This window comes from Poecilia reticulata, linkage group LG13, assembly GCF_000633615.1.
Source record: "Poecilia reticulata strain Guanapo linkage group LG13, Guppy_female_1.0+MT, whole genome shotgun sequence".
Taxonomy (NCBI): domain Eukaryota; kingdom Metazoa; phylum Chordata; class Actinopteri; order Cyprinodontiformes; family Poeciliidae; genus Poecilia; species Poecilia reticulata.
In genome coordinates this window covers 30,445,723-30,473,555 of record NC_024343.1, presented here as the reverse complement: position 1 = coordinate 30,473,555, position 27,833 = coordinate 30,445,723, and the positions used below count along the sequence as shown (strand labels likewise).

The window sequence follows — 27,833 nt, the reverse complement described above, 5'->3', positions numbered from 1 at the left end:
TTGGCCTTCCGACCTTCAAATTAAACAAAATTGGTGTCAAATTTTTGTGCCACTACCATTTTAAAACTATTAATAAATATTTCAAGAGGTCATCAAAAGTCAACTAGTCAATCCATATTTACAAAATCAAACAAATGTGATTTTAGGGGCAAGTTGATCTCTGGTGACTTTATCTTAAAATTGAAAGCAGCACAAACGATTGGCACCAATGTTGTTTAATCTGAAGAAGTGGGAGAACTAACTAAAGTCAGTTGACTCCTCCGCATTCAAGTCGATTTTTGCAGCTCTGATGTATTTAAGTGCGTTAAACTTTAGCTGAGAAGCCTCAAACTTCAAAATCAAACCATTAACTTTAATAGAAATTCATTTCTAACAGCCTGCAGCACCAACAGTGTCTAAAACATTCAAAATGACGCTTATGTTTTATTTACATATGAATGGAAATTGTTCTAATGGAAAAGGGAGGCTTGCAGATTTTATTAAGCATTTAACTGCTTTCTTTAGAGTAAAACAATATTTTGCCAAGTATTTTTGTGTCGTTTTAGTGCAAATAGTTCTATGAACACTGGCAAATTATTTCACTTATAACATTTGAAAATTCTTTTGTTATAAGTAAAAATAATCTGACAGTGGAACTAGTATTTTTCCATCACTACTAAGGAATTATTGACCTGAAACGAGCTGCTATATTTGCTGAAAATTACTTGTAAATTAGTTTTGATTTGTTTCAAGTGTAATAAGGTATTTGCACTATAAACTAGACAAAAATACTTATTAAATATTTAGTTTTTGCAGTGAAATGCTGTGAAACGCTGATATGAAAGTGTATTTCTGCCTGTTTGATTACATGAAAACCAATAAAATCAATCTGCTTTCCAAATGTTTGTGGAGTGAAAAACAAAATTCCAGACAAACAGAAATATTTCCATCTGCGCTTTAAAAATCCGGTCGATCTGAAGCAGTGTCTCGTAGATTTGGGGTCCGGTTATCTTCGTGCAGGTTTGGGCATGATGAAGACTTTGACAGGCTTGCTGAAGGGGATCGTTCCTTCGACGGCGGCCTCTGCTGGCGGGAGGCCGTCGGTGCTGTCGCTCCATCCAGACTTGTTGGATGAAGACGGAGAGGAAGAAGAGGAGCTGTAGGCCAGCAGGAGGCGCACCTCGACTTGTGAAGGCTCTGGGGAAAGTCAAGGCCAAATCGTGTTAGCTGCAGGTCAGCCTGAGGAGCTGTGAGTGGTTTGTGGTACTGACCTGTCCAGGCGGTGTGAGAGAGGTAAACCTGGGTGATGAGTCGGTGTCTGGTCGGTCCCGGCTTTCTGAAGTCCGCCGGTTTGGGATGGATCACATGACTCTGGCCGTCTGGATACAGGACCTGCGAGAAATGTTTGAGAGAACCGTTAAAGGGTTAAATGTACAAAATCAGACAGAGCCACAGTAAACAAGTTATACTGAAACTATCGACATCAACAAACCTCCAGGTGACCGATTCTACGAGTAGAGCTAAATCTGTCAATCGTGATTAAATCGATCATTGAAATAATCAATAACTAATTTAGTAACTGGATCATACAGATTCAAAATATATACATTTTACATTAAAAAAAAATCCTTTCTCTGTTAATATGTTCTACCTAGAACTCCTCTACACATATAGTTTTAGCTTCATCTGGTTAAAATTTTATTTAAAACAATCTATGAATCATCTTTTGCAGTGCAAACTGATTTATTCAAAAATTATTCAACAGATACATAAACTGGTGTTAAGTCAACCAGAAATGGCTGAGCTTTTCACATTCCTGAAAGCATTTTTAGCTACAGATGATCAACCGTTCACTAAAGAAATTACTTTATTGCATAAAATGTTTATTTTCTTGCTCAAAAAATGAACTGAATTGTTTATTTGCATCTTTATGACATTTAAGTTAAATTTGTATCCAATTAATTGTCAGAATAATCGATAGAAATCCTGGTGGCTGTCATCTGTTAAAAAAAATGATTTGGAAATGTAAAACTTAGTAGAAATTTAGAAGACAGCCCCACATCACAGTTTGCAAAGTCAACAAAAACAAGTAAGTTATTTTATTCTATTTATCATATTTTCCGAGGAAAAAAAGCACCATGTTTTCACAACAAGCATCAAACGTCTCAGCACTTTTTCCTCATTTGCCTGTAACTTGGCGTGAGTCACCAGGAGCTGCTGGAACTAGTTTGCCCCCCCGGCGTTTGGCAGGTTTGTAAGTTAGCTGATGCCAGAGTGAGTCAGTGTGTCATGAAGGTTCACTTCAGCTGAAGCTTTTAGCACATGCTGCAGAAGAAGTTTGGTGTTAAAGGGGCAGAACTTGTGTTTTCCAGCCACACGGTGGCATATTCGTAGTTATAAAAATGCCATACATATTAAATCTGACTTTGTAATTTTGAAATTGGGCCACTGGCTCTTTAAAAGCTCCTGCTCTTTCTGAAACTCCACCTTCAGGAAGTCATCACAACATGGCTTCTCTATTAACCTTTAACAACATTTTTGCCACCGTTTCACTGAGAAGCAGCTCCTAATGAGCTCAGCTGATTCACAGTTTCACCAGGTGTTTGCTAATTGCTGCTGGCTAGTCTGAAGGAGCTGAGTGAGGGGGGCGGAGCTGCATCTCGAAGGCGGGGCTAGGTCCACCCAGGTGTTTTGCAAAGGTTGCCATGGAGATTAAAGGGTTTCTCAAACATGCATGAAAGAATCCAAGCAACATTTCAGGGAATAACTTTATAACATGATGTAAAGGTAAAAAATGATACTGTCCTTTTGTTCCTTTAATAGGAACGAGTTGTTTACTATCAACATACAGGAAACTAGTACTTTACTAAAAGTACTAGTTCCACTGGCAGATTATTTCATGTAAAATGTGGGGAAAATGTCATGAGTGAAATAATCTGCCAGTGGAACTTGTACTTCTTTTTTATTTATCAACATCAAGGAATTATTCACTCATATGAGCTCCTGTATCTTGCTGAAAAGTTACTTGTAAGTTAGTTTTGTCTTATTTTCAGAGAACTAAATATTTGCATTAGAAACTAGAGAAAAATACTTGGTAAGAAGAAGTTCTTGCAGTGAATCGCTAATATTTGCACCCAGAACATTCTGGTAAAACAAAGCATGAAACAACCAGCATCATTCTTTAAATTTAAGGTGCAGCTCACCTGAACTTTGACCTTATCCTGGGGATCCAGGACGTGCTCCAGCGTGGCGTCGATGTCCAGCGCCACCACCAGGCCGGACGTGAACCTCAGCGGGTTATCCGACTCGCCTGTTGGCTCGATGATGGTGGCTGTGGCGCGATGGATCTGTTACACAAATATGAAAACATGCTGGTATTAGACCTGCTTTGTGTTGTAGAAACTCTCTGATTGGTTATTAGTTTACCTGTTCAGGTAGTCTGAGCTGCAGCAGGCCGCTCTGTCTCAGCGTCGTCTGGAGAATCTTCACCAGCTCCACGGGTTTACAAGACAAGAGCCGCGGCATTATCTCCAAAAGTTTGTCCACAAAGCTGTCCTGGAGGTGGGGCAGCTCTGTCAGGAACATCCTGAGGGAGCAGAGAGGCGTTCAGCCACTGAGTTACTACAGTTAGCAATCTAAGATAGCCTCTCAAAGGCTGTGAAAACACTGATTAATGGCTAATCATACAGAAAAATACACTAACAGACCTCTGAAAAGACTCGATCTCCTGCAGGAACTTCTCACAGCTGCCGATGAGAAGATCCAACCTAAGGAGAAGTGACAGCTGGGTGAGACCTGTGAACAAACAGTGGCTGAGCGTTGTGTGTTTCTGTACCGACCCTGGTCTGGTTCGGGCCGTCAGGACCAGCTGCAGGGCTTTGGCCTGGAGGCGGACATGATGTATGGTCGCCACCTGCCTGCTTTCCAAACTGCTGTACAGAAACTCCAGCTTGTAGGTTTCCTCTAAAATCTGCAGAAAAACAGACTAATTAACTGTGTTTTAAGGCTATTGTATTTAATGTAATCTAAGTCTGTGTATCTACCTGCTGAGCTGCAGCTGTAGCAGTGACATTTTGTTTCAGGCAGAGAGGGACGGCCATGTTCCACAGCTTCTCCTGCAGGGCCTGAACAAAATATATATATTTAAAGAGTGCTACTCTGAAATTAATTCTCTTGCAGGGAGTCCAGCTAATAAAAAGGGAGCCCATGCTACCTTCATGAGCAGCAGCTGGCAGCGCAGGAATGTAGCACAGAAATCAGCAGCTCCAGCAAGCTCAGTCTGCAGCTCACCCAGCCGCTGCAGGTCTCTGTGGAAATAAAAACGACAAGGTCACAATAATCCATGCACATGATCAATTAATAAGTTCATCTAATGATTGATTTTATCAACTAAAATTGATGAGAAGCCATTTTCTTAAAAAATTGGGTTTCCTTTTGGGACAACCATCTTTCCATAACACAAAGGGCCGTTTTCTTGGTAATGTGCTGAATTAAAAAAAATAAACACATCATCATATTAAATATTTGTCGGCTGGGTTAAATACCGACTCAAATAGAAAATCGTTTGCTGAATAGAAAAAGGTGCAAATTATCAAATATGTGAAGCGCTTAATACTGCACTCATGCAGAAGTCTGTGGTTGCTCTTGAAGGAATGTTAACACTTTGACAGCCCTCAAAATCAACCGCTTTATTATCATGTTTGTTTTGCATCGTGTTAAATGTTTTTCTATCACATCATCACCGTTTTAGCAAATCAGCTAATTTTAGCAGGAAAGTTGACTCTGCTCCGTTTTGCAGCTCGGCTGAATGATCGCTATCAGAGGTGATGACGTAAGGAACTTATTGAGTGTTTATATTTCACATCAGAGCCGCATAAAATGTATTTTCCATCCCAAGTCGGACTCTGTTTGGATGGTTTTACTTTAGCTTTACGTGATCCCGCCGCCATTTTGTGTCAGTCTCAACGGCTCCGCTTTTGACCAGCGGCTCCCTCTGCTGGATGGCGGCCAAACTACAACACTCAAAGAAGGTCTAAGCAGCCGTTATATATCATTCGAATGGAGCTAATTTTAATCTAAAACTATTAATTTAAACATGTTTAAGTGAATCTCAAAGATTGTCTATGGGGTTAAATTCAACTCTATAGATAACTATAGATTATTATTTCATATATTTGTTAAAGTCGTCTTAATAACTGAGGTTAATAAATCTTAACTTTGTCCTGTTTAAATGCGTCTGTGCAAACAGGAAGTAAAAGCAATAATCTAGTCATGGGAACAAAAGTTCAGATGACCTCCTTTATTGACATGTTCCTGAATGTTTCATTTGAGCAGCTCCAGACCGTAACACTGCCTCACTGCAGCACTTTTTATTGGTACTTTTATGAATGTTTAGACACTTTAGCAGTTTCCTCCTCAACAAAGTGATGCTAAGACTTTTTTTTTCAAAAGCATTTTCAGAGTTTGTCCATTTTTTTTAACATTTAACTTTATTCACTCCTGTCCTCCTTCCAGTGCGATGTTTACCGTATTGTGAAGTTCAGCAGGTCCTGCGCTCCAGGTGTTTCCAAGTTCTGGATGGTGCTGACCCTGTTGAGGCTCTGCTGGAGGAAGAGTTTGGCCGACTCCACCGAACCAGAACCGCATCCTGAGTCCACGGAGTCGAGACTGTAAACCTGCTTCCTGCCCGGCAACTGAAGCAAACGGTTACAGGAAATGGTTCATTTAGTACAAATTCTAGTTCCACATAGGACTGGCATGATTAATCGGATCAGTCCTGATTAATCTACAGCTAATTTAGTAATCAATTAATCACTAACAAGAGTACACAGACAAAAAAACAACTTGCTGAAAGAACACTACATCCAGAACATCAATTAAGTCAAAACTGTACAAAAATATTTGCATTTTGCATTGAAGATAAAAAACAAACTTATTGTGTAAATATATTCTACCCAAATTTCCTCAAGCATCAAACTTTTAGCTTCAGATCATTAAATTAATTAGCATCCATTAGAGGAATGCTGCTATTGCATTTTAGGCAATTAAATGTTGATTTTATTATTTTAAAAATTAATTGGATTATTTGTTAATTTGCATTTTTTAGTGTATTTCTAATAATGTTTAAAAAAAACATGGGCACTTAAATGAAAAATCTGCAGAATGTGTTCATTTTTCTTTATCTGTTTAGTAAATTAATAATCAATTAGCGATTAATCGATTATTCTAACGATTAAGTGATTAATCAATTAGTAAAACTTTGCTCCAGTCGCTCATCAGAGTTCAAATATAATTCTAAAGTGAACATAATCTCTTGAAAAATGCCTGCAAAGTGTTTTTTTTTTTTTTAGGGTAAAATCCTGTATTTTCTTATTTATTTCCAGTGTGAAACAACAAAAATACTTAAAATTCTCTGCAGGATGTGCCAAACATTATTTGTTAATAAACCAAATCTTTTAAGAAAGAACTTTAATGACAATAAGCAAACAATCTGGAAGGTGAGTATGTCATTTTCACCTCCCTGTTATAAAAAGGACTTAAATGAGATGAACTAAAGCAGCTTATTCTTCATTTATGGGAACTAAAGGTTCACAACTACCACAATCTTAAAAAAGCTTTAAATAAAACTTAATATAAGGTGATTTGCATGAAAATAGAGCCAACTGTTAGGCTGCTTGTCGTCATTTCCCAGGTGTGGTTCTCACCCTGAGTGGGGGGACGAGGTGCGACAGGCTGTCCCTCAGGTAGGCGTAGTGCCTGAAGGTGTGGTCGGAGAACAGCGCCGGCATGGTGGGACACGACTTGGCGGCGTTGAACACCAAAACCAGAACCGCGATGTCTGAGATCAATCACAGGAGTCAAGAGGGACAAACAGATTTCACTCAGATCAACTCTGTGACATAAACCTGCATAGAAAACACTGTGACAGCTCTGCAGAGGCAGAAGATTTAAATATGAGGAAAGTATTCAAAAACTTCTCATAAAGAAGTACATTGAACTATTACCACACTGGTTTCTGTTCCTCTATGCTTTTTATTCACATTAAAGGAGGCAGAGTTGTGCGTTTTCTGAGCACAAAGAGACATTTAATGTCACAAATGACTTTTTTTTTACTTCCTGTTTTATCACCTGGAAATCAGGCCTCTGTCTCTTTAAGAAACTCTGCCGTCAGAAAGTCACAACATGGCTCCTTTTTTAACCCTTTAACGTTTTGAGCAGCGTGGTACTGAGAGGTAGGTTGCATAATGAGCTCAGCTGATGTTCAGTCCCACCAGGTGTTTACTAATTTCTGCTGGCTAGTCTGAAGGAGCTGAGTGGGGGAGTGCTTCTCTGTGAGGCCTGAAGGCGGGGCTAAGTCCACCCATATGTTTTGCACAGCTGTACGGTTGCCATGGAGATGAAAGAATCAAAGAAACACACCAGGTGTGTTTTTGATAACAGCATAACATATAACATGATGTAAAGCTAAAAACAGTCGATTTTACGTGTTACTGCCCCTTTGAAAAATGTTCTGGGGTAGGAAAGATACAGGCTGGGTCGTCCATGTCAGGCTCCGGTGTGTCGAAGTACGGGTGAGTGCTGAGCAGCTCAGGAACCAGAGGCAACACAAGTGTTGGGTGGCGAGAGCCAAGAAACTTCAAACATCTGTGTGAAGGAAAGCAGATTAAAAACAAACCAAGGACAAATATAAACACGAACTTAAGTTTGTAACCTTACTGGAAACATAATGGAGTTAATTTAATAATAATTAGTAAATAAACTGCTGGACTATTTTCCAGAAACAACAAGATCTTCTCTGAAACGCTGCAGAATTTACAGGCCATTATTTTACAACAACTTGTAAAAATTACTCTGTAAAGATTTACTTTAGCCAAAATGTGAAGGTTACTTTTTTTAAATTTCCAAATTACTTTTGTAAAGTTACTGATTCAGGTACATTTTATTAAAGCTGCAATGTGTAACTTTTATTAATGAAGGTATTGTGACATGTTTGTTGAAACTGTTGTGACAGTTTGATATAAAACAGAGAATCTGTGAAAAATGTAATGCATAAAAAAAAAATAAAGCAAATCTTCTCCCAGTACTATCTGGAAACAACCAATCTGTGCCAGGAGGCGGGCTTTAGTGCTGTCAATCACTATCCTTGTGGTGCTGCTCACAAGGTGCTGCTCACCTTGTGGTGAGCAGCACCTTGATCAGCTAGCCTGATCATGAATGTTCAAGCTAGCTAGTATAGCCACCGATAGCGCAGAATAAACGGTTTTCCTGAAGCAGTAAGTTGTTTCTCTGCCATTAGCACATTTAGCAGCGAGTACATGAGGATGATTGACAGCGCTAAGACCCTCCTCCTGGCTCTGACTGGTTGTTTCAGGTGAGGAGTGGTGCATCTCTTCACACAATATCTGTCTCATGTCACAACGTGGTGACAGTTTTCACAAATATGTCAAAAATATATTCTTTATAAAAGTTACAGACTGCAGTTTAAAGGAGTGTCATGTAAAACACTAATTTAAGGAAATGGAATCTTTTTTACTAAACCTTCCAGTTGCACAGAATGTTTTGCATAAAGTCTTACTTCCAGACGGAGTTGCGGTCGGTGGGATATTTGTTGAGGTTCTTCAGCAGCTCCAGCAGCGCCAGCTGGATGCACTCCTTGGTGGAGACGTTGGTGAAACAGAGCAACTCGTGCAGAGCTTCCCTGATGTCCCGAGACGAGTCCTGGAAACAAACTCTGTCAGCATCTTTACTCACAGCTATGAACAAAGCATTCAGGTTGTCCCTCCTGACCTCTAGGACGGCCAGCACGGTGTCCAGCTGGTCCTCCCTGAGCGTTATGTGGGTCGAGATTTCCCTCAGCACGTGGATGGACTGCAGCCTGACTTCCTCGATCTCATCGTTAAACATGTCAACGAGGAAATCGAGGCACTTTTCGGCAAAGCTGGGAGACGAGCGGGCGAGCTGGCAGAGAGCCTCCACTGCAGCGATGCGAACCTCTGAGGTGGAAATGAAGAGAAAACACGAGTCAGAGTCAAATATGTTCCAGCGCAAAGCAAAAAGACTCAACGTGAGAAGAGAGGATCAGTGAAAAGGATTACTGAATTGGCTCCAAAATATTAGAATAAACCGGAGACCGCTCCAAAACCAGGAAGGTTAACAAAAAACACTTCTCTTTTCCAGCAGCCATTGTACAGAGCATACAGGGTAAAACCAGCTGACCAAACATGCTGAAGCTTAGCTTGGGTTGCTAGGTAACAGGCTGGTCTGGCTGTGGTTGCTGCGTAACGCTGCGGTACCCGCCGAATGCAACTTAATTGTGAATTTTTGAAACGGCTCATCCAGACACCAAAAACCGTCTGGGTGTTTTCTTAACCGAAATGGAAACATAAAAATGTGCAAAATTAGAATTTTGGATGATAAGCCCCCTTTAAAAATGAAATCTAGAACAAAAAAGGGGCCAAATTTATGCACAAAAACTCAAACTGATTTGACAGATACCAAACATCTCGTCCTCGAGGCCGTGGACAAACGCGCCGCAGGCCCCCGAGGCGATGAGGTTGACGGTGTTGGTGTCCAGTTTCTCTTTGGGGGCGTCGTCGGCCCACTTCCTGCCAGAGGAGAACTCCCCGGATGCGAAGAGCTCTTTGGCTCGTTCGTGAGCCGTGCGCTTCCTCTGAACGCAGAAAGGTCAAAAGAAACAAACACATCAGATTTATTCAGGTGAGAGCAGAGAACAAACCCGAACGTACTCACTCTGAGATCCGACATGAGCTTCTTATCCAGCGTCTGCTCCAGAAAGTGAGGGCTGACCTGCAGCATGGACCCCTGAGACGCCGACGTTAAAAAACATCTGCCGTTAAAATTCACGGATCCAACATATGCAATAACTGAATCGTTTTGATTTCCTCACCAGGGTTTTCGCGGCCTGCACCCGAACCATCCAGGAACCGTCGCTCACCATGTGACTGATCTTCCCAAACGCGTCGTCAACCAGCCGGATCTCCTCATTGGACGATGGGATGGGCACAATGCTGACAAGCGCAGCAGGAAATACGTTAAATATTTCCCCTGATTCGAAGAGTTCAACTCAAACTCAAATAAATTTGACAAATTCTCTGATCTGTGTCTCAGTTTCCCCCTTTTTATAAAATAATCCTTAATGTTCTAAAATTTCCACTGCTGTTGATTTAGATCAGGAGGGTCAAACTTATTTCAATTGGCCAAAACAAGATCATAAATGTTCTTACACATATTCTTGTGCCAGAATATATTGAAAGAACTCATCAATAAACTGATAAAATATCAACACTGAGCAGTCACTTCTTAATTTCATGACAGTTTTTTTATTTCTTCACATTCAAAATCACAAAATTTGTGGAAAATATTTGACAATTTTCCAAAAAGCATGCTGACGTGTGACTGTCACCATGACTGTTTGGACTATAACTTGACATCAGGGGGCTGAGGCAAGAATGTCGTAAAAGTAAGAAACATCGCCACCTGCAGGCGGGAGTTGGCACCACTTAAACCCGATGTTGGACCATTTTGCAGATTATTTGTAATAAACTCACAATTTTAAAATACTAGTTGACTGAGTGAGAAAAGTATCTGTTGATTTCACAAGAATTTGTGAAATCACAAAAAACTGGAGGGATTGATTGATGTAATTTGACAATAAATTTAAAAAAACTTATTTGATTTCACTGAAAAAAACTAATCTTGAAGCACACATCTATCTTTTTGAAGGCTCTTCACCACACAAAATCTTACCAAGTTTTTTTTGTATAGTTTTTATTTTGACATATATATGACATATACATATTATATGTCAGGTGTACTGTACTGACATATAATATGTCAGTACACCTGAAATACGCAGCAATTCAGCAAAATACAGGCGCTTGTTTTAAGTAATTGAAAAAGTTCAAATTTCATTGGCAAATTATTTAATTTACAACACGAAGAAAATGTCTTGTTATAAGTGAAATAATCTGCTAGTGGAACCAGAACTTTATTTACTCAATATTAAGGAATTCTTTTTCTTAAAGCTCCCATATGTTGATGAAAAGTTACTTGTCAGTTTGTTTTGTCTTATTTGAAGTGTAATCAGATATTTACAGTAGAAACTAGACCATAAAACCTGCTGGAGTCTCGAGGACCACATAAAAAGCTGCAGCGGGCCAGATCTGGCCCCTGCGCCTCTAGTTTGACACCTGTGATTCAGAGCAACCGTTATGGTTTCCTCACCTTTCTGGGTAGAGCTGGCTGAGCACCCAGACCATCTGAACAGCGGCAGAGCGGACCTGCTCATAGTCGTCAGACAGCAGCCTGCAGGCCTGCAAACAGAAAACGCCAACATCTTTCTTCTGCAGCAGCTCATCGACTTTTAAAGTTTCTAATTAAATCTGAGACAGGAGAGTCAAAGTGCATCACATTTGGATTCAACAGTTTCCAACCATCTGTCCTTCATTTCCTTTGGTTATTTCTGTAGGTTTTCTGTCCAGACACTTTATCCTTACTTGATGTTTCCTTAAAAAACCTGGAGATTTTATTGGTTCCTGCTCCAACTGGACCCAGCCACTCCAAGTAGCTACACCTTCCCAACAGAGTTTTAATAATCAATCAGCCACCTGTTAACGGCTGAATTAGATATGTGTCTTATAAATGCAAATGATAACAAAATTATTGTATTGTTTTTTACTGATTGTGTAACAGGACTCATTTAAACGTCTAAATATTGCTGTTTTGTTTATGTTTTGTTTATCCGTGAGCACCTGTTCATAAATGATCTGATGAATCTTCATTCCTCTCTCATGAAGCTGCAGCTGGAAAACAAGTAAAAGAAAAAGTTAATTTAAAAATGAGACGAAAAAAGCATCAATTTAACGGTGAAACTGAACGGAGAGTTTGTTTCCGTGGCAGGTTGTACCATGGCTTTGAGCGCTGCAGTGCGCACTCTGGGGTCCTGGTCTGAGAAGTAGGTGCTGATGATACTCTGGACGTCCCGGACTCCTCCTGCAGATCCACGCAGCAGACACTTAAAAACATTTAGCAACACAACGAGCTGCTAAAAATTATTCATGGGAAAATTTTCATACGATTATTTCATTTTTAAAGAATAAAGAGAAAAATTCATCAAGAATTAACATTTGAGGATTTCTACAGTAACGAACTGAAGGCGCAAAATATGGATGGATGAACAGACAGACGGCCGGAGGTACGGTCGGATGTACATTGGACGTACGGTCGGATGTACGGTTGGATAAACGGTCGGATGTACTTTGGATGTACGGTCGGATGTACAGTTGGATAAATGGTTGGATGTAGGGTCGGATGTACGGTCGGATAAATGGTTGGATGTATAGTCGGATGTACAGTCGAATAAATGGTCAGATGTACGGTTGGATGTACGGTTGGATGTACAGTCTGATGTACGGTTGGATAAATGGTTGGAGTACGGCCGGATGTACGGTCAGATGTTTGGTTGGATGTACGGTCTTACGTACGGTCGGATGTACGGTCTGATGTATGGTCAGATGTTTGGTTGGATGTATAGTCTTATATGCGGTCGGATGTACAGTCTTATATGCGGTCGGATGTACGGTATTATGTACGGTCGGATGTATGGTCGGATGTTTGGTTGGATGTAGTTTTATATGCGGTCGGATGTACGGTATTATGTACGGTCTGATGTATGGTCGGATGTTTGGTTGGATGTACAGTCTTATGTATGGTCGGATTTTTCAGACCTAGCGATGAGCTCGGTCCCTCGCCGTCTTTGGTCAGAGGCGTTTCCATGGTTCCCAGGAACCCCAGCAGCTGCAGACATTTGTTCCTCACCCTGAAGTTCGTATCGGAGAGAAGCTGCAGAGGAGAAACAGGAAGGCGTTCAAGATGGCGCCGCCTAGCTTCCCCACGGCGACGCCCATATTTTACCCCGGCAGAGTTTCACCTTGCAGGCCACCTGGACGAGCCGCCGCCTGACGGCCGGACTCTCTGGCAGCTGGCCCCCGATCACCAGCAGGGAGTCCAGCAGCTGAGCCAGAACCTGGTGGGATTCTGGAGACATTTCAGAAACCGTCATCAGATCTGGATCTGCAGCTGGGCTGGGAATAGTTACTTTTACTGGAGTAACTGTTTCTGGAAAAATAATACTTTTAGGAGTAATTTTAATATGAAGTATTTCTACTCTTACTTGAGTAAATTTTATGGATTCTCTACCCAGTGAATGAAAAACAAACATTTTAACCAAAAACCCACCAGACACAGAGACACACCTGCAGTTTCTGTGAAAGTTTCACCAGTTATTTATTTAAAAAAATGATTTGGGGAAAAAAAAGTATATCTTGCCTAATTTTATTATTTTGTGATTATGTTATTTATATGAATTATTTTCATTTGGGTCTTTAAATATGAAAGAGGATTAATAACACCGAAAAAAAATAATCATACTCTAATCTCAGATTTTTTACTTAATTCTGACTTTAATCTCAAAATGTGGATTTTAATTTCAGATTTCTGACAATGTTCTCAGAAACTGTGATTAATCGTCTAAGATCAAATGTCAGGATTATGGTAAAAAAAAAACATCAATTCTTTTTTCTTTTTTTTATTCCAATGGCACTAATCCTCTTCCATATTTCAAATACCAAACTCTCCATATGACTTTGTATTTTAAGCTCCTCATTATGTAAATTTCAAATATTAAATGACTGATGTTTTCACTCAGTAGTTTTTTACTTTTGCACTCTTACTTGAGTAATATCTTGGACGGTTTACGTTTGCTCCACTAGCGGAACAAGTCAGCGCCGGGCCGGGGTGCGGGCCAATCACCGGGCCCTTAACGAATCACCGGGCCCCTTACGTGCATCAGTCGACAACGACGAAACTGAAACTGTTGACTTAACATTAAATACACCTTTCTCAACAGGTGAGGGCGCACTTTTTCCGTCTATAATCAGACATTTAAGCGACTTGAAACCATTCCTCCCTCCCTGNCACTAGCGGAACAAGTCAGCGTCGGGCCGGGGGGCGGGCCAATTACCGGGCCCCTAACGAATCACCGGGGCCTTACCTGCATCAGCTGCAGGGGGTTGGGGGGGACGAAACTGAAACTGTTGACTTTAACATTAAATACACCTTTCTCAACAGGTGAGGGCGCACTTTTTCCGTCTATAATCAGACATTTAAGCGACTTGAAACCATTCCTCCCTCCCTGGCACCTCCAGACCCGGGCCCCCATCCCCACCCTATAGCTCCGCCCCCGGTTTGCTCCAGTCAGAACATGTTGAAGCAGTGCTACTCTTACTTGAGTGGAACGGGTCTTACTCTCATTTCCAAGCGTGTTAATGACGTCGTCCACGACGCAGTCGGGACTGAAGCCGTTTGTTTTGGACAGCAAACCCAGAAGAGATGCGATCTTCAGCCTCACTGAGTTATCAGTCTCCTAACCGAGAAACAAAGCAGGGAATTATTACCACATAGTCTCCAAAACCTGGTGACTGTATGTGAACCTGTGGAGTCGCTTCACCTTGTAGTAATGCTCCAGCAGGATCCGGATCACGCCCTCCACGCTCTCCGCCTCCACCGGTTTGCGTGCGAACTCCAGCAGGTACTGCAGCGCGTCGGTGGCGTTGGCGGCTTTGCAGAGGTCGATGTGCAGCGCTGCAGATTTACTGGGCTTGGACAGGCGCAGCTTCTTGGCTGGAGCTTCTTCATGAGGAATCTGCAGGGATTATTATTATTTTCATTTATTTAATTWACATTTTAGCCAACTGTATAACATCATATAACCAAACAAAGACAGGATGTAATTATTCACACTGATGCAGAATCTGTAGAAATTAAAATAGTTCAAACCTATAAACACAGATATGACATCCAAATATGTGAATCTAATTATTGTGAAAATCTAAACCTGCACAAGTTTCATGTGCAGAAGCTCAATAGAGCTACACATAACAAGGCTGCAACTAACAATTAGTTTAGTAATTGATTATCCTGACAATTAATCGGATAAAAAATCCTGAAAGCAAATAAAGAATTAAATAAATTTTTTAAATAAGTTTTAAGTCGAACATATTAAAGATGTTTTGTTTTCATCTTAAATGCAAAATGTTTATATTTTTGTAGGGATGTACGATACATCAGCACTAACATCGGTATCGGTTTCATTTTTTAACATAGCAGTATCAGTCCAATGAATAAATCTGGACTGTTATGAACAACCAAAATTTATTTAAATTGTTGCCGTCTGTTCCTGGTCTTTCTTTTTTTTTAAACAATGGTGAAATATATACTGCTCAAAAAAATAAAGGGAACACTTCAGTGTTCACTTAAATGTTAAAGTGTTCCCTTTATTTTTTCGAGCAGTGTATATAATATCTGTAAATATCGGTAATTGGTTTTAACAGTGATATTAACATTGGATATTGGCCAAAATTTTCATATCAGTGCATCCCTGATTTTTTTGTACAGTTTTGGTTTAATTACAGCTCTGATCCTTCAGCAAACAGCCTTTTTGGGTCTGTATGCTCCAATTAGTCAGTTACTAAATTAGTTGATAATTATTTCAATAATTGATTCATCGTGATTAATCTGATTAATTGTTCCAGCTACAATACATTTGATATCAGGTGAGGAAGCTGGAAGATAACTTAGCATATTTGGTTACAAGAAACATAAATAAAACTGGAGCTATTATGTATGGACCTATAGAGGCATAATCTAAGTCTGCGATCTACAGCTTCATTTATTACAGCTAGAAACTAGCGATCAAGTTTGAAATCTGTGTGCTGGACTCGGATCTGAACCTTCTGAGCTACAAGAAGACAGTTACAAAGTCGGCCTTCTACCACCTGAAGAACATTTCCAGGATTAAAGTACAAATGTCCCAGCAAGATCTAAAGAAACTCATCCATGCATTTAATTAGTTGCATTGATTACTGCAACAGTGTCTTCACAGGTCTGAAATAAAAGTCAATCAGCTCAGACTTCTGGTTACAGCCTGCGCCGCATCCCCAGAACCACAAGCAACATTCAGTTTTTATGTTCCTTTACTACAAACGTCCAGAAAACTACAAAACTGCTGAAACACAGAGTCCCTTTTAAATCACAGCTAAAAAAAACCCATTTGTTTACAGCCAAATTTGATAAATAACAACTGTAACATCATGAATCGTATTCAGTTTTTAAATATGTCACAGTGTTCCAGTATTTTGCCACTGTGATTTAATGTTTTTTTTGCTGGGTTGTTATTTTATTCTCCTTCTAATGATGCAAAGCATTTAAAACTCAGGCAATATTTCATTTCAACTGACATAACTGGTTATTTTTGCAAAGAGTAATGTGCAAATATGTTTTTAGTTGTAGAGATGTATACACCACAAAACCTGCAGGTATAATCCCATAAAATGTGACTCCGATATTGACTCTGTGGGGTTGAATACAAATACAAGCCATATTTTACAGTTTAAAAACATGAAAAGTCATGCTTTTTTTTTTTTACTTCACTTCAAAATGTCACATTAAAACGTGGTTTGTATTTTTTTTTTTTTATCTGCTTTCAACGACCGATAAATTTAACCTGTCAAAACAGATTATACACCTAATTTGTGTCAGTTTGTATTTATAAACTAGCTGCTAGTTGGCATTAAGGAGAGCTAACCGGCTAAGTCCGGAACTCAGGGTATAATTGAAACATGATAGACTGAAATCAATTCCAAATGTTATATTTGAACCGATTAAAACGATCCAAAGAGCACAGTAACCGTTGTACAGTGGGTTTTGACTGAGTCTGGTTGAATGTTGCTGTGCTACGTTAGCTAACCAGCTAGTTATCTTGTCGGCATATTTCCCCGTTTTTACGGTTTGGTTTATAACTGAACAAGAAGCGAGAAAAACAAACGACATCTTGTGCTGACCTGAACAACTTTGGAAAATTCCTCATAAACTCGTTTTTTCAAATGTGCAGCCATGTTCTAGCTAAAGCAGCTAGCTGATGTTTCACACCAACAACACAGAATTGTCCCTTTCAGCTTTCCGTAGGAACTCACAAAACCAAAGTGGAACGTCAATGTAACGTTCAGTTTCCTTTTGTAAATTACGCTTTCACACATATTTGTGTCGATTTATGTCTTTTAATAAATTATTTACAGATTGTTTAATGTTTATTGAAAGAATTAGGTGTACCTATTTTGTTTATCAAGTTTTCTAACAAATATTTGTTTAAATTAACCAATTCCACGTTGAAATTTAAATAACCAAAAATCAACCAAAATTGTGTGGAAGAACTAATAAAACCATTGTTCCAATTAAGTATTTCTTTATTTCAAATTATTTTACGGCAAATTCTCGTTGATTCAGCTAAAATAAACCACATTCAATTAATCAAACAAGAAAATAAGGTAATAGTCATTCTTTAAAATAGCATGTTTAGAATCTAACTTATTGTAGCATTATGCTACAGGATATGTATTAGTTTCAGCTGTTATAATAGGATGTAAATATTAATTGAATATATGAACAAACCTCTGAGGCCTTTACCAAACAGCTGGAGTTACAATGTAATTAAATTATACACAATGTACTGATTTACTGAATTAAACTTGTAATTGATTTTATTTAGAGGTAGAGTAAGAATGCAAATGCACAGCACACTTTTTATGATTTTTATTATTATTACTTTCTTTCTACTTTTTGTTGGTCTGTCACATAAAATCCAGATGAAATACATTAAAGTTTGTGATGGTAGCATAAAACAAAATGAAAAAGCTTCTGGAGTATGACTACTTTTGCAAGGTAGTGCAGCGCTTTCCTATTTATTTGCTGCAACACTGTAATGCTCCTGGATTACAGTGTTACTTTAATGCAAGAGCAACAAAATAACACTGTCAAGTAAAAAGTTTGATATGAGAACTAAGAGGATGTGACACTAAAATGAGTTATTCCGAATGAGAACAGCTTGATTTTAAATAAATTAAAGCTGCATGGAGAAAAAAGAAATCTTGAAATATCTGGAACTCCTTTGCAAGGTTAACATTTTAAATAAGCAAACATTTTCCTCTAAGATAATCTAACTGATCTATGTGTCAAATAGCTGCAAAATCTTACCAAGTATTTTTGCTTAGTTTCTGGTTCAAATATTTTATTACACTTGAAATAAGACAAAGCCAAGGTACAAGTAACTTTTCAGTAAGATATAGGAGCTTGTCTTAAGTGAATAATTCTTGACTGTTTACAAAAAGTACAAATTTTACTGGCAGATTATTTCACTTACAACATGGGAAAAATGTCTTGTTATGAGTAGATGTGTTTACCTTGACCATAAAATTGCGCAAATTGGAATTACAAAAATATGTTCACTTAACGGAAACTTGGCTATTTCAAACATGTTTCAGCTAGAATGAGGTGGTTTTACGGTTGTATCGAAATGTGATCAACAGCCAGATGTTACTACTGGTGGAAAAGACAAAGAAAGTGACAGGAAGTGGTAGGAGAATGATGGTGTAAAATGTTTTTTTATGACTCAACGCCTGGAGAAACTTAAAGAAAAATGATTTTAATTGCATCTATTAAATGTAAATACTACAATTGTGAAATTGTGCTTTTTTTCTACAAAGTTTTGTGCCCATTTGTAATAATCTGCCAGTGGAACTAGAACTTTTTCATCAATATTCAATAATTATTGACTGAAGACAAGCTCCTATATCTTGCTGAAAAGTTACTTTTAAGTCAGCTTTGTCTTATTTCATATAAACTACACAAGAAATACTTGGTAAAATTGTGTTCTTACAGTGTGTCAAGAGAAAATTGTCTATTTTCTTCACTTTAGGTGGATTGTCAAACACCCATTCTGCATTTTACAGTTTCTTTGCAGCAAATGGTTCAGTACAGTCAGTCAGTAAACATCCTGCAGCTCGATGACAGCAGCTGAGGTCTTTGCTCTCTTGTGGTCTGATTTCCATGTGAAGAATCCCACGATGCACACCAAGAGCGGCAGAACCGCACACAGAACGATCCGGCTGATGGGCAGCTCTGCAGGACATTCCTCTGTGACCAGCGGCTTCACAGTCTGGTCCAGGTGGGCGTTTTGAAACAGAAAGGAGAATCTGAAGTCCAGAAATGTCACTTTACTGTTCTTTGTGGTGTCCACCTGACAGCTCCACTTCCTGTTGTTGTCCTCCGCTTGCAGCTTTATGAGTAGAGTGACATTGCACCGAGTGTTTTCAGTCAGCTTGTACCTGAACAGAGACAAAATACATATTTTATATTCTGTATAATAAGGTCTTCAGCATAGATTGTATCTTATCATCCAACACTTTGAATAGGTCTAGAGCAGGGCGTCAGAGTCAGTTTCATTTTGGGCCATATCAAAAATCTGAATGTTCTTAAAGGGCCGGTTGTTGTTAAAATATGAATTAATTTTGTAATTGCTTTTGTGTTTTTTGCAATCAAAATAAATCACAGATCTTGTGGTGTTAATTTAGAAATATTCTAAATGAATTTTATGATATTTTTGCTAATGTATGATGTTAAATGTGACTTTTTATTACTCGACGTATCGATCACGGACTTTGTCTCATTTAAAGTTTACTATGATATTTGCACTAGAAACTAGACAAAAATATTTGGTAATTTTTACAGTGAAAGCTTTTAAATGAGCTAAACAGAATTAGCTTCTGGTTGGGGATCCCTTTCAAAAACCCACAGACAATACTTCAAAAATATCTAAAAAAAACTACAACATTTAGATTTTTTTTTCTTACTTTTAGTCACTATTCATTACCTTTTACAATGAATGCTGCCTCATACCTTCAGATTTTAGTTGGAAATGACTTTTGTGGTGCAAACCTTTAATAATTATAATTTGAGAGCAAATCAAAACAACATTTTTGAGGTAGAGTTGAGAAACTACAAATAAAGTCTCAAGACGGAATTCGAAGCTAAACTAGCTATCTCACCATGTTAGCATTGATCCAGTTATTTGCGTTTTCATTAACTATAATATTGCCCATTTTGGAAGAACAAAAATAAATTTGCTTAATGAAAACACGTTAATCTCACAAAAACTCACATTTTTTATTAAAAAAAAGAAGAAAGAGACGTTTTTGCGCTTTGATGAGGTGGTTTTTCAGCTGTATCGATGTGTTTCTCAAAACTAATGGAAACCTTTTTCACGTCAGACGAGTCACGTGATCAACAGTTGGTCGTTAATCGCAAACAACAACGAAAACGACAGGAAGTGGTAGGAGGATGATAGTGTTTGTTTTCCTTTCTTTTTCGGACAATGTACAGTTTACAGCAGCAGACAAAAAAAAGATTGAGTGCCAGTCAGACGTGTTTAATCCATACAACGTTTGTAAAATTGCCGATTACAATTCCCCCTAAACACAGCATAAGTAGCCGCTCTCAGTGTGGCGGCGGCCATTTTATCTGATGGCCGATAGATGATGAACGCTGGCGCCATGGCTGAATTATGAATATATATCACAAACTGTTTACATGCTTTTAATAACTCATCTCGCAACCTTGTTTACGTGTGATTCTAATTTAATTTCTTATTTAATGGAAACACCGTAATTGCAAAATTGTGGGGGTTTAGACATTAGCAGAATATAAACAAGGGTTGTCCAAAGTCGGTCCTCAAGGCCCAGCATCCTGCATGTTTTAGTTCTCTCCCTGGCGATAGTAATAACCTTTTCAGCATGTCAATGTTCTCCTTAAGGCTTCTTAAGGGAGAGAACTAAAACATGCAGGATGCGGCCCTCGAGGACTGACTTTGGGCACTACTGATATAAACAAAGATTTGCATACACCAATAGTGGAAATGCAGTTAGTTAGTTACCAACCAGCACTTGATGGCGCATAAAGGAAGTAATATAGTCATTTGGATGAGGCTCATTGGAGCAGAGAGCATCTATAACACTGTGAAACATTGCTTAGAGTGATATTAGAGGCATCTGTCCGTCAGTGGAAGCTCGGCCCAAACTGGGTCATCAACAAGAAAATTATGGTTTCACACAAATAAAGACAAGTATATGCAGAGGTATTGAACAGTGAAGCTGATTAGTGAAGTAAAAACATTACATTAGCAGCGGCAGCTATGTTCTCTCTTTTCACACTTTAAACCACAAAGTACTTCTGATGAAACTGAAACAACTAAATTTCTCTCAACAAGCATTAATCTGGTCCAAGTCTAACCTTGGCTCTAGATATTGGTGTGTTAAAATAAATGGTGTCAAATATGCAATACAAAAACGTAATCTGGGTGAACCACAAGATACTGGGGCCTCTGCTCTTCTGTTTTTAAACGACTAACTGTCAACCCTATGTAGTAACTTAAGCCAGACAAGGTGAAGATAAAACTGAAATATTTGCAAGGATTGTCTTATTTTAAATTCAAAATGTGTCTGTTTTTTGTACAGTTTTGGCCCTGAGTGTGTTTTTCTGTCATCAAATGGTTTTTTTTGAGTCTGTGTAATTCAGTTAATAATTAATCTGATACAAAATTAGTTGATGATTATTTCAATAATGGATTAATCAAGATTACACTGAAAAAACACAAAATCTTCCCTAATATGTTTGTCTAGTTTCTAGTAACAAGTAACTTTTCAGCAAGATTTGGGGCTTAATTTAAATAAATTAATTTCTTAATATCAATTTCAAGAAAAGTACTAGTTCTACTCCCTGATTTTTTCACCTATAAAAAGACTTTTTTCCCTGTTGTTCTCAGTGGAGCTAGTTTTTTAAAATCAATATTAACTTAAAACAAGCTCATGTATCTCCCTGAAAAGTTACTTGTAAGTCAGTTTGGTCTCATTTCAAGTTTACTAAAATATTTGTAGTAGAAACTAGACCAAAAATACTTGGTAAAACATTTACGCAAAAATGGGGTGAGCGCCAACCTGGAAAAACACAAAATCTTACCTCGTATTTTTGGTCAGGTTTCTAGTGCAGATACCTCGATACATTTGAAATGAGACAAAAAGTAACTTACAAGTAATTTTTCAAAAAAGTGATAAGAGCTTTTATAGTCAATAATTCAATAATTATTGAAAAATAATTGAACTGCTACTTGTTGTAACTGAAATAATCTGCCAGTGAAGTTAATACTTTTTTATCTTTAACTTGCTGAAAAGTTTCTTGCAAGTTAGTTTTGTCTTATTTTAATTGTACTAAGATATTTACACTAGACACTAGGCCAAAAATACTTGGTAAGATTTTGTGTTTTGCAGTGTAATCCGATTAATCGCTTCAGCCCTAAATTGATCTTTGTAACATGTTTCACTCTCATGAACCTTCTGTCGTCTTTGTGCAGCTGCTTTCCGTCCTCATCCAGCCAGTTGACCCTGAACACGTTGGAGTACGGCTTGCAGCTGCCTGCGTCGTAGTAGGTGAAAAGGATGCAGGTGAGGAAGAGGTTCCCTCCAGGCCGGAGCTCCGTGATCGGCGAACCCAAGCTGACGCTCAGCAGGGACAAGTAGACGTCGGTGACCGCCTCCTTGTTCTCCAGACACACGTACGAACCCGCGTCTTCCACGATGAGGTCGCTGAGGACAAGGGAGCAGTTGGACGTGACGGTGGTTCTGTTGGATTTGTCCGAGTTGGGGTTGACCCGCCCTCCGGTCACCTCCTCGGTGTAACGGACCTGGCCGCCTTTGAAGAAGGTCCAGGTGATGGAGGAGCAGCCGGCTGAGGCTGAGGTGGATTTGGTGCAGGGCAGCAGGACGACGTCTCCAATTCGGCTGTAAACAAACACCGAATCCTTCGCACTCCTCACACCTGGAGGCAAAACGGGAAGCAGCATTACGCCAGGAGTTTCTGTGATGTCCTCTTAAAGGAAGATAACTTAAATGAATGATCTTAGAAAATAATTAAATTAGAAAATTCATTTACTGAAGTAGCTCAATTCATTAAGTGCACTGCAAAAACAGAAAATCTTACTATAGATTTGACAAAAAGAAAATCTTGTCCAATATCTTCTACTCTTCTACTCATGAAATAAGTAGATCTTGCACTTATTTCAAGTGCAAGATATTTGTGCACTTGAAATAAGTGCACAAATACTGGGAGGGAGGGACGGAGGGAGGGAGAGGGGGGGCTCAGGTCTGCCACACCGGAGTGGGGCAGGCCCCGACCGGCCCCGGAGGACCGGCCGGCCCCCTCTCGCCTCCGAGCTGGGACTTAGTCTGCGAACCGACTTCGTGCCCCTGGTAAGGTAAGGTTCCACCAGAGGGGAGGGAGGGAGGCCCCGGAGGTCGGCCGAAAAGTTACTTATAAGTAACTTTTCAGAAATATGTGGCAGCCAGTAATTTCCAATATGTCAGTCAATAATTTCTTAATATTGATTTTAAAAAGTTCTAGTTCCACTGGCAGATTATTTAACTTAACATGGGAAAATGTATTAAATTAAATAATTTGTCAGTTGACCTAGTACTTTTTAAAAAAAATCAATAGTAAGAAATTTTTACAGAAAACAAGCTCTTATGTCTGGCTAAAATGTTACCTGTAAGTTATTTGTAAGATATTTGCAGTAGAAACTATAACAAAAATACTAAGTAAGATTTTGTGTTTTTGCAGTATGAAACATGTTGTACACTGAAAAAACACAAAATCATAAGTATTTTTGTCTAGCCTTCTGCAAATGAGTATTAGATTGAGTACAATTGAGTATTAGAGCCATTCTATGTCACAATATTGCAAGAATTAAGTCATAATATTGTGACTTTATTCTGTCATTTTTTTCTTAGTATGGCCCTAATACTTTGGCGTGCAAATATCTTATTATAAGTTAAATTCTGGCAGATTATTTCAGTCATGACATGTTTTTTATGTTGTAAGTGACAAAATCTGCCAGCAAAACATGCATTTTTCAATCAATATTAAGACATTATTGACTTCAAACAAGCTCCTGTACCTTGTGGAAAAGTTATTTGTAAGTTAGTTTTATCTTATTTCAAGTGCGATAAGATATTTGAACTAGAACCACAAAAACTTGGTAAGAGTTTGTGTTTTTGTAGCATATATACTGACACAGATTGGTTCCTAATTATAATAAAAACACAACACAACACAACATTTAATATTAGAATAATAAAACAAATATAAGAAAAATACATCTGTACATTTAGGATGTAACAGAAGTTTAGTCCATTTGCAAAAACTTTAAATACTCTTAATAAAACACCAACCCAGACCATAAAACCCGATCAGATGAGACCAAAATGAAGAATCCTACCAGTTTGGAGCAGACATGTGAGCGGCAGGAGTCGGATAAAGATTTGCAACCCCATCATGTTCTTGATTCCACCTCTGCACCGCCGCTCTGGTCGCCTCTCAGCTACTCTGCAACAAAAACTCTTGAGAAAGCAGTTCTGCACTTCCTGTGTGAACCTGAAGCGAACGGGACGGCAGCATCATCTGCAGCCTGGCGGCCAGCAAGGGGCAGCATCCTCTAATCCTCTATGAGACATTCACACACACACACACACGCACACACACACACACACACACACACACACATGCACATGCACACACACACACACACGTTTCAGCTCAGCGTTTGAGACACACCCTGCAAAAACACAAAATATCACCAAATATTTTCAGTCTAGTTTCTGGTTCAAATATCTTAGTACATTTGAAATGAGAGAAAACTAACTTAGAGGCAACTTTTCAGAAAGATATAGCAGCTTATTTTAAGTCGATAATATCTTAAAATTCATGAAAAGGTTTTAGTTCCACAGGTAGAATGTTCCGCTGCACCGTTACCTAGCAACCCGAGCCAAGCCCAGCCCAGTTACCTAGCAACCCCAGCCAAGCCCAGCCCCGTTACCTAGCAACCCAGCAACTGGCAAATGTTTACGTGTCTTGTTAAGGGAAATTATTTGCCAGTGGATCTAGTACTTTATAAAAATCTACACAAAGGAATAATTTACTAAAAGGCATTACTGAAAAGTTACTTGTCAGTTAGTTTTGTCGTATTTCAACTGTACTAAGATATTTGCAATAAAAACTAGAAAAGATTGTGTGTTTTTGCAGTGCAGTGAGCAAAGTATCATCTTACTATTCTAAATAAATCTCTGCTAAGAGTCCATCAAATGCAAATATATTAAAATAAAAATAAATAAATGCTCGTCAGCATCAATTTGGCTTTGAGAAATAATTTTCACACTTTTATTTTCCTGCGTTTGACGGTGAACACTTTGACTCCTAACAGTAGGATAAAGGTATAATAATATTTTTTATTTGTATATTTGGTTTGTTTTATGTCACACTAAACTGTCAGATGGCCAAACGTATCTTTGGGGATACAAGATTACCCATAATTTGTATGTTTCTCTTTAAAAATCATTTTTATTTCCTTCCAGATGTATATAAATGTCTGTATATTGAGAGAAAACTCATATTCCTTATGTTTGTTAAAAAACTGTCCAATAAAGCTGATTCTGATTCACTTTGTTTAAAAGTCAGAAGGAAATATTCCATCAAACATTACATCTGATGTTTTCTCCCTTTACTTCTTAGCTTTACTTCCTTCTTTTATTCCTTTAACCTCAAAATTAAAGCAGAACATTGAGTTAAATTGATCTGAAGTTTTTATCGACTGTTGAATTAAACTTAAAAAATTCCCAGTTTGGTATTTTGAAAATAATTATACCTCTTTTCAACTCAACATTCTTAACTTTTCTAACTCTCTGACGTAACAACCACAGGCTTAAATTTGTCTAATTGGAGTTTCATAAGATACAACATTGTGAAGCAGGACGATGATAGTTTTCTAAACTATATGAATTAAAGTAAATAAACACTAGAAGCAACACATCATCCTGAACTCACCATTCCCACATTGAAACACGGCTGTGGCTCCATCATGCTGTGGGAACACTTTTCTTCAGCATAAACATTAATTTACTGAAATAAAACCTGTTTAAGATTGGAAAAAAAATATTTTTGAAGGATTACGACCCTGAATTTACAACCAGAACAAAATCCAACAAAAGAATCTGTAGCAAGACTTTAATATTTTTGTTTTCAGACACTTTACATTCAGTTTTATTGAACTGGAGCTATTTTACGAAGACAGAAGAAAATATTTAGTTTCTAGATGCAAAATCTGGAGATGTAACCCTAAAGATCTGCAGCTGCAATTACAGTAAAGGAGCATTTTTTTAAAAAATGTATTGAGAAGGGCTGAAAACAAAAGCACGCCACACTTTTCAGCTTTTATTTGCACAAAAACCTTTGAATTTTTTTTCTTGTTCCACTTTTCAATCATGCACTACTTTGTGGAAGCCAATTACCCTAAATCCCAGGTAAATAACTTTTGTTATGAATTGTGACATTAGTCGAATTGCAGCATCTGAGGTTTTACTGTACTTTTACACATCTGACTCGTCTGAAGCGTCTTTGTGATCAGTGAAGATTAGATCTTATCAAACAGATTCTGTTAATATTGGACAGAATGTAGTTTTATATGTTAGGATTTTCACATTTCTCTAACACATCACCACTTCACAATGATCATGACACTTATTTTGAATATTTGACATTAGTTTATCTGCTTTCTTACGATAAAACAGACAATAAAAGAGAGACATAAAAACTGTTTTAGCTGTTGACCTTTGGTTGTCTTTGGAAAGTCTGTCATCGCTCAGTGATGTTACAGGATGTTGGTAGAACTGGCGTTTCTTATACTGAAATAAAAAATCTTCTGATCTCTTTTGTTGTTGTTACTCAAGTGTCGCTTCTGGTCTGAGGTGTGAAATGCTGTCGTTTGCATCTATTCTGCCTCTATTCTTCCTTTGTTCTAGGAAGTGTAATTGTGACATGCTGTGGTGAAAACACTGTATCTAGCCGGCACCATGCCTGTTCTGTGGAAACTTGATTTGACCTATAATATTGGGTGTATGGTAAATTTAAAAAAACAACAACTATATTCCGCAAAGCTGACTGTGCTGCATTTAAAAACTGTACTAATGCTGGTCTGCAGCTTTGACTGTACCAAGAGGCATTTACTGTTAGTCCTGCAGGGTTGGTGCAAATATTTTTAAAATTATTTACAAAACAGCATGGTGGCAGATAAAGAAGGATGAGAAAAGATTATGATGTGTTTTATAGGTAGAAATTATTAATCAAAATATAGAACATTTGTATCTAAGTTGAATTCAAGTATGAGTAGTACTTATTTTTACTCAAGTAAAAAGTATTTTGTTAAACCTCTACTCAAGTACGGATTAACTGATCAAATTACCAATCATTTAACATTAAAACATTTTAACATCAGACAGACCAAAATATGAAGTTACGTGGAAATATGGGTATTTTAAGGACCAAAATGACAATGATTTATAAAAGTAAAAACAATTAATGCAATCAGGCAAAGTAAAATGTTTCCAAATCAGTTCTTTTCAATAAAAACTGATGAAACTTTAACAAAATCTGCAGGTGTGTGTCTGTGTCTGGTGAATGTTTGGTTAAAACATATTTGTTTTCCATTCAGTGGGTAAAAAAATCCAGAAATTTTACTGAAGTAAGAGTAGAAATACTTCATAATACAATTACTCAAATAAAAGTAAAAATAATACTAAAAATAAGTTATTCAAGGAAATGTAACTAGTTACTAAACAACTCTGTATATATAAACATATATATAAATGAAACCCGTCTGAACGACGTTCTCATGTAACGTATTGTTTATGTTAAACAAGCTAAGTAGCACAAAGTTATCCACCATCGTTTTTGTTCTTATCTGCCTGTTTAAATCATTCTTTGTACTATTAATTTTAAAAGTTGACTTTTAAAACTCCAACCAGGGACTCCAACCAGTCCAACTTGGACACTAAACCAAGTATTTT

General features: G+C 38.1%; 2 protein-coding genes and 1 long non-coding RNA gene across 3 annotated transcripts; 1 reads left to right on the top strand and 2 right to left on the bottom strand.

Annotated features, from left to right (window-relative positions):
- Positions 1–331: 331 nt before the first annotated feature.
- ints4 (integrator complex subunit 4) lies at positions 332–17,037 on the bottom strand. The gene is made up of 24 exons (XM_008426501.2): positions 16,899–17,037; positions 14,507–14,701; positions 14,305–14,422; positions 12,929–13,035; positions 12,726–12,840; positions 11,906–11,991; positions 11,751–11,801; positions 11,224–11,312; positions 9,887–10,007; positions 9,730–9,801; positions 9,475–9,649; positions 8,767–8,972; positions 8,555–8,697; positions 7,508–7,623; positions 6,684–6,817; positions 5,506–5,672; positions 4,193–4,286; positions 4,023–4,103; positions 3,819–3,949; positions 3,687–3,746; positions 3,406–3,565; positions 3,183–3,326; positions 1,251–1,371; positions 332–1,176 (listed from the first exon to the last, which is right to left on the bottom strand). Exons 1-24 carry the CDS (start codon positions 16,950–16,952, stop codon positions 986–988), a joined length of 2,931 nt encoding a protein of 976 aa, XP_008424723.1. The 5' UTR covers positions 16,953–17,037; the 3' UTR covers positions 332–985.
- Positions 17,038–18,688: 1,651 nt separating this feature from the next.
- LOC103475098 (uncharacterized) lies at positions 18,689–24,459 on the bottom strand. The gene is made up of 3 exons (XM_008426500.2): positions 24,215–24,459; positions 22,275–22,758; positions 18,689–19,217 (listed from the first exon to the last, which is right to left on the bottom strand). Exons 1-3 carry the CDS (start codon positions 24,270–24,272, stop codon positions 18,875–18,877), a joined length of 885 nt encoding a protein of 294 aa, XP_008424722.1. The 5' UTR covers positions 24,273–24,459; the 3' UTR covers positions 18,689–18,874.
- LOC103475097 (uncharacterized) lies at positions 20,072–22,578 on the top strand. Its single transcript, XR_535287.2, has 3 exons — positions 20,072–20,221; positions 22,295–22,385; positions 22,490–22,578. It is a non-coding gene; the product is annotated as an uncharacterized LOC103475097 (long non-coding RNA).
- Positions 24,460–27,833: the final 3,374 nt, after the last annotated feature.

Coding starts and splice junctions, on each gene's coding strand:
- LOC103475098 (XM_008426500.2), bottom strand. CDS start 24,272: ATGATGGGGTTGCAAATCTTTATCCGACTCCTGCCGCTCACATGTCTG. Junction 22,759..24,214: donor CACATGTCTGCTCCAAACTG/GTAGGATTCTTC, acceptor TTTTGCCTCCAG/GTGTGAGGAGTGCGAAGGAT. Junction 19,218..22,274: donor CTGCACAAAGACGACAGAAG/GTTCATGAGAGT, acceptor GTCTCTGTTCAG/GTACAAGCTGACTGAAAACA.
- ints4 (XM_008426501.2), bottom strand. CDS start 16,952: ATGGCTGCACATTTGAAAAAACGAGTTTATGAGGAATTTTCCAAAGTT. Junction 3,950..4,022: donor CTACAGCTGCAGCTCAGCAG/GTAGATACACAG, acceptor GTTTTTCTGCAG/ATTTTAGAGGAAACCTACAA. Junction 1,177..1,250: donor CTCTCACACCGCCTGGACAG/GTCAGTACCACA, acceptor GACTTTCCCCAG/AGCCTTCACAAGTCGAGGTG.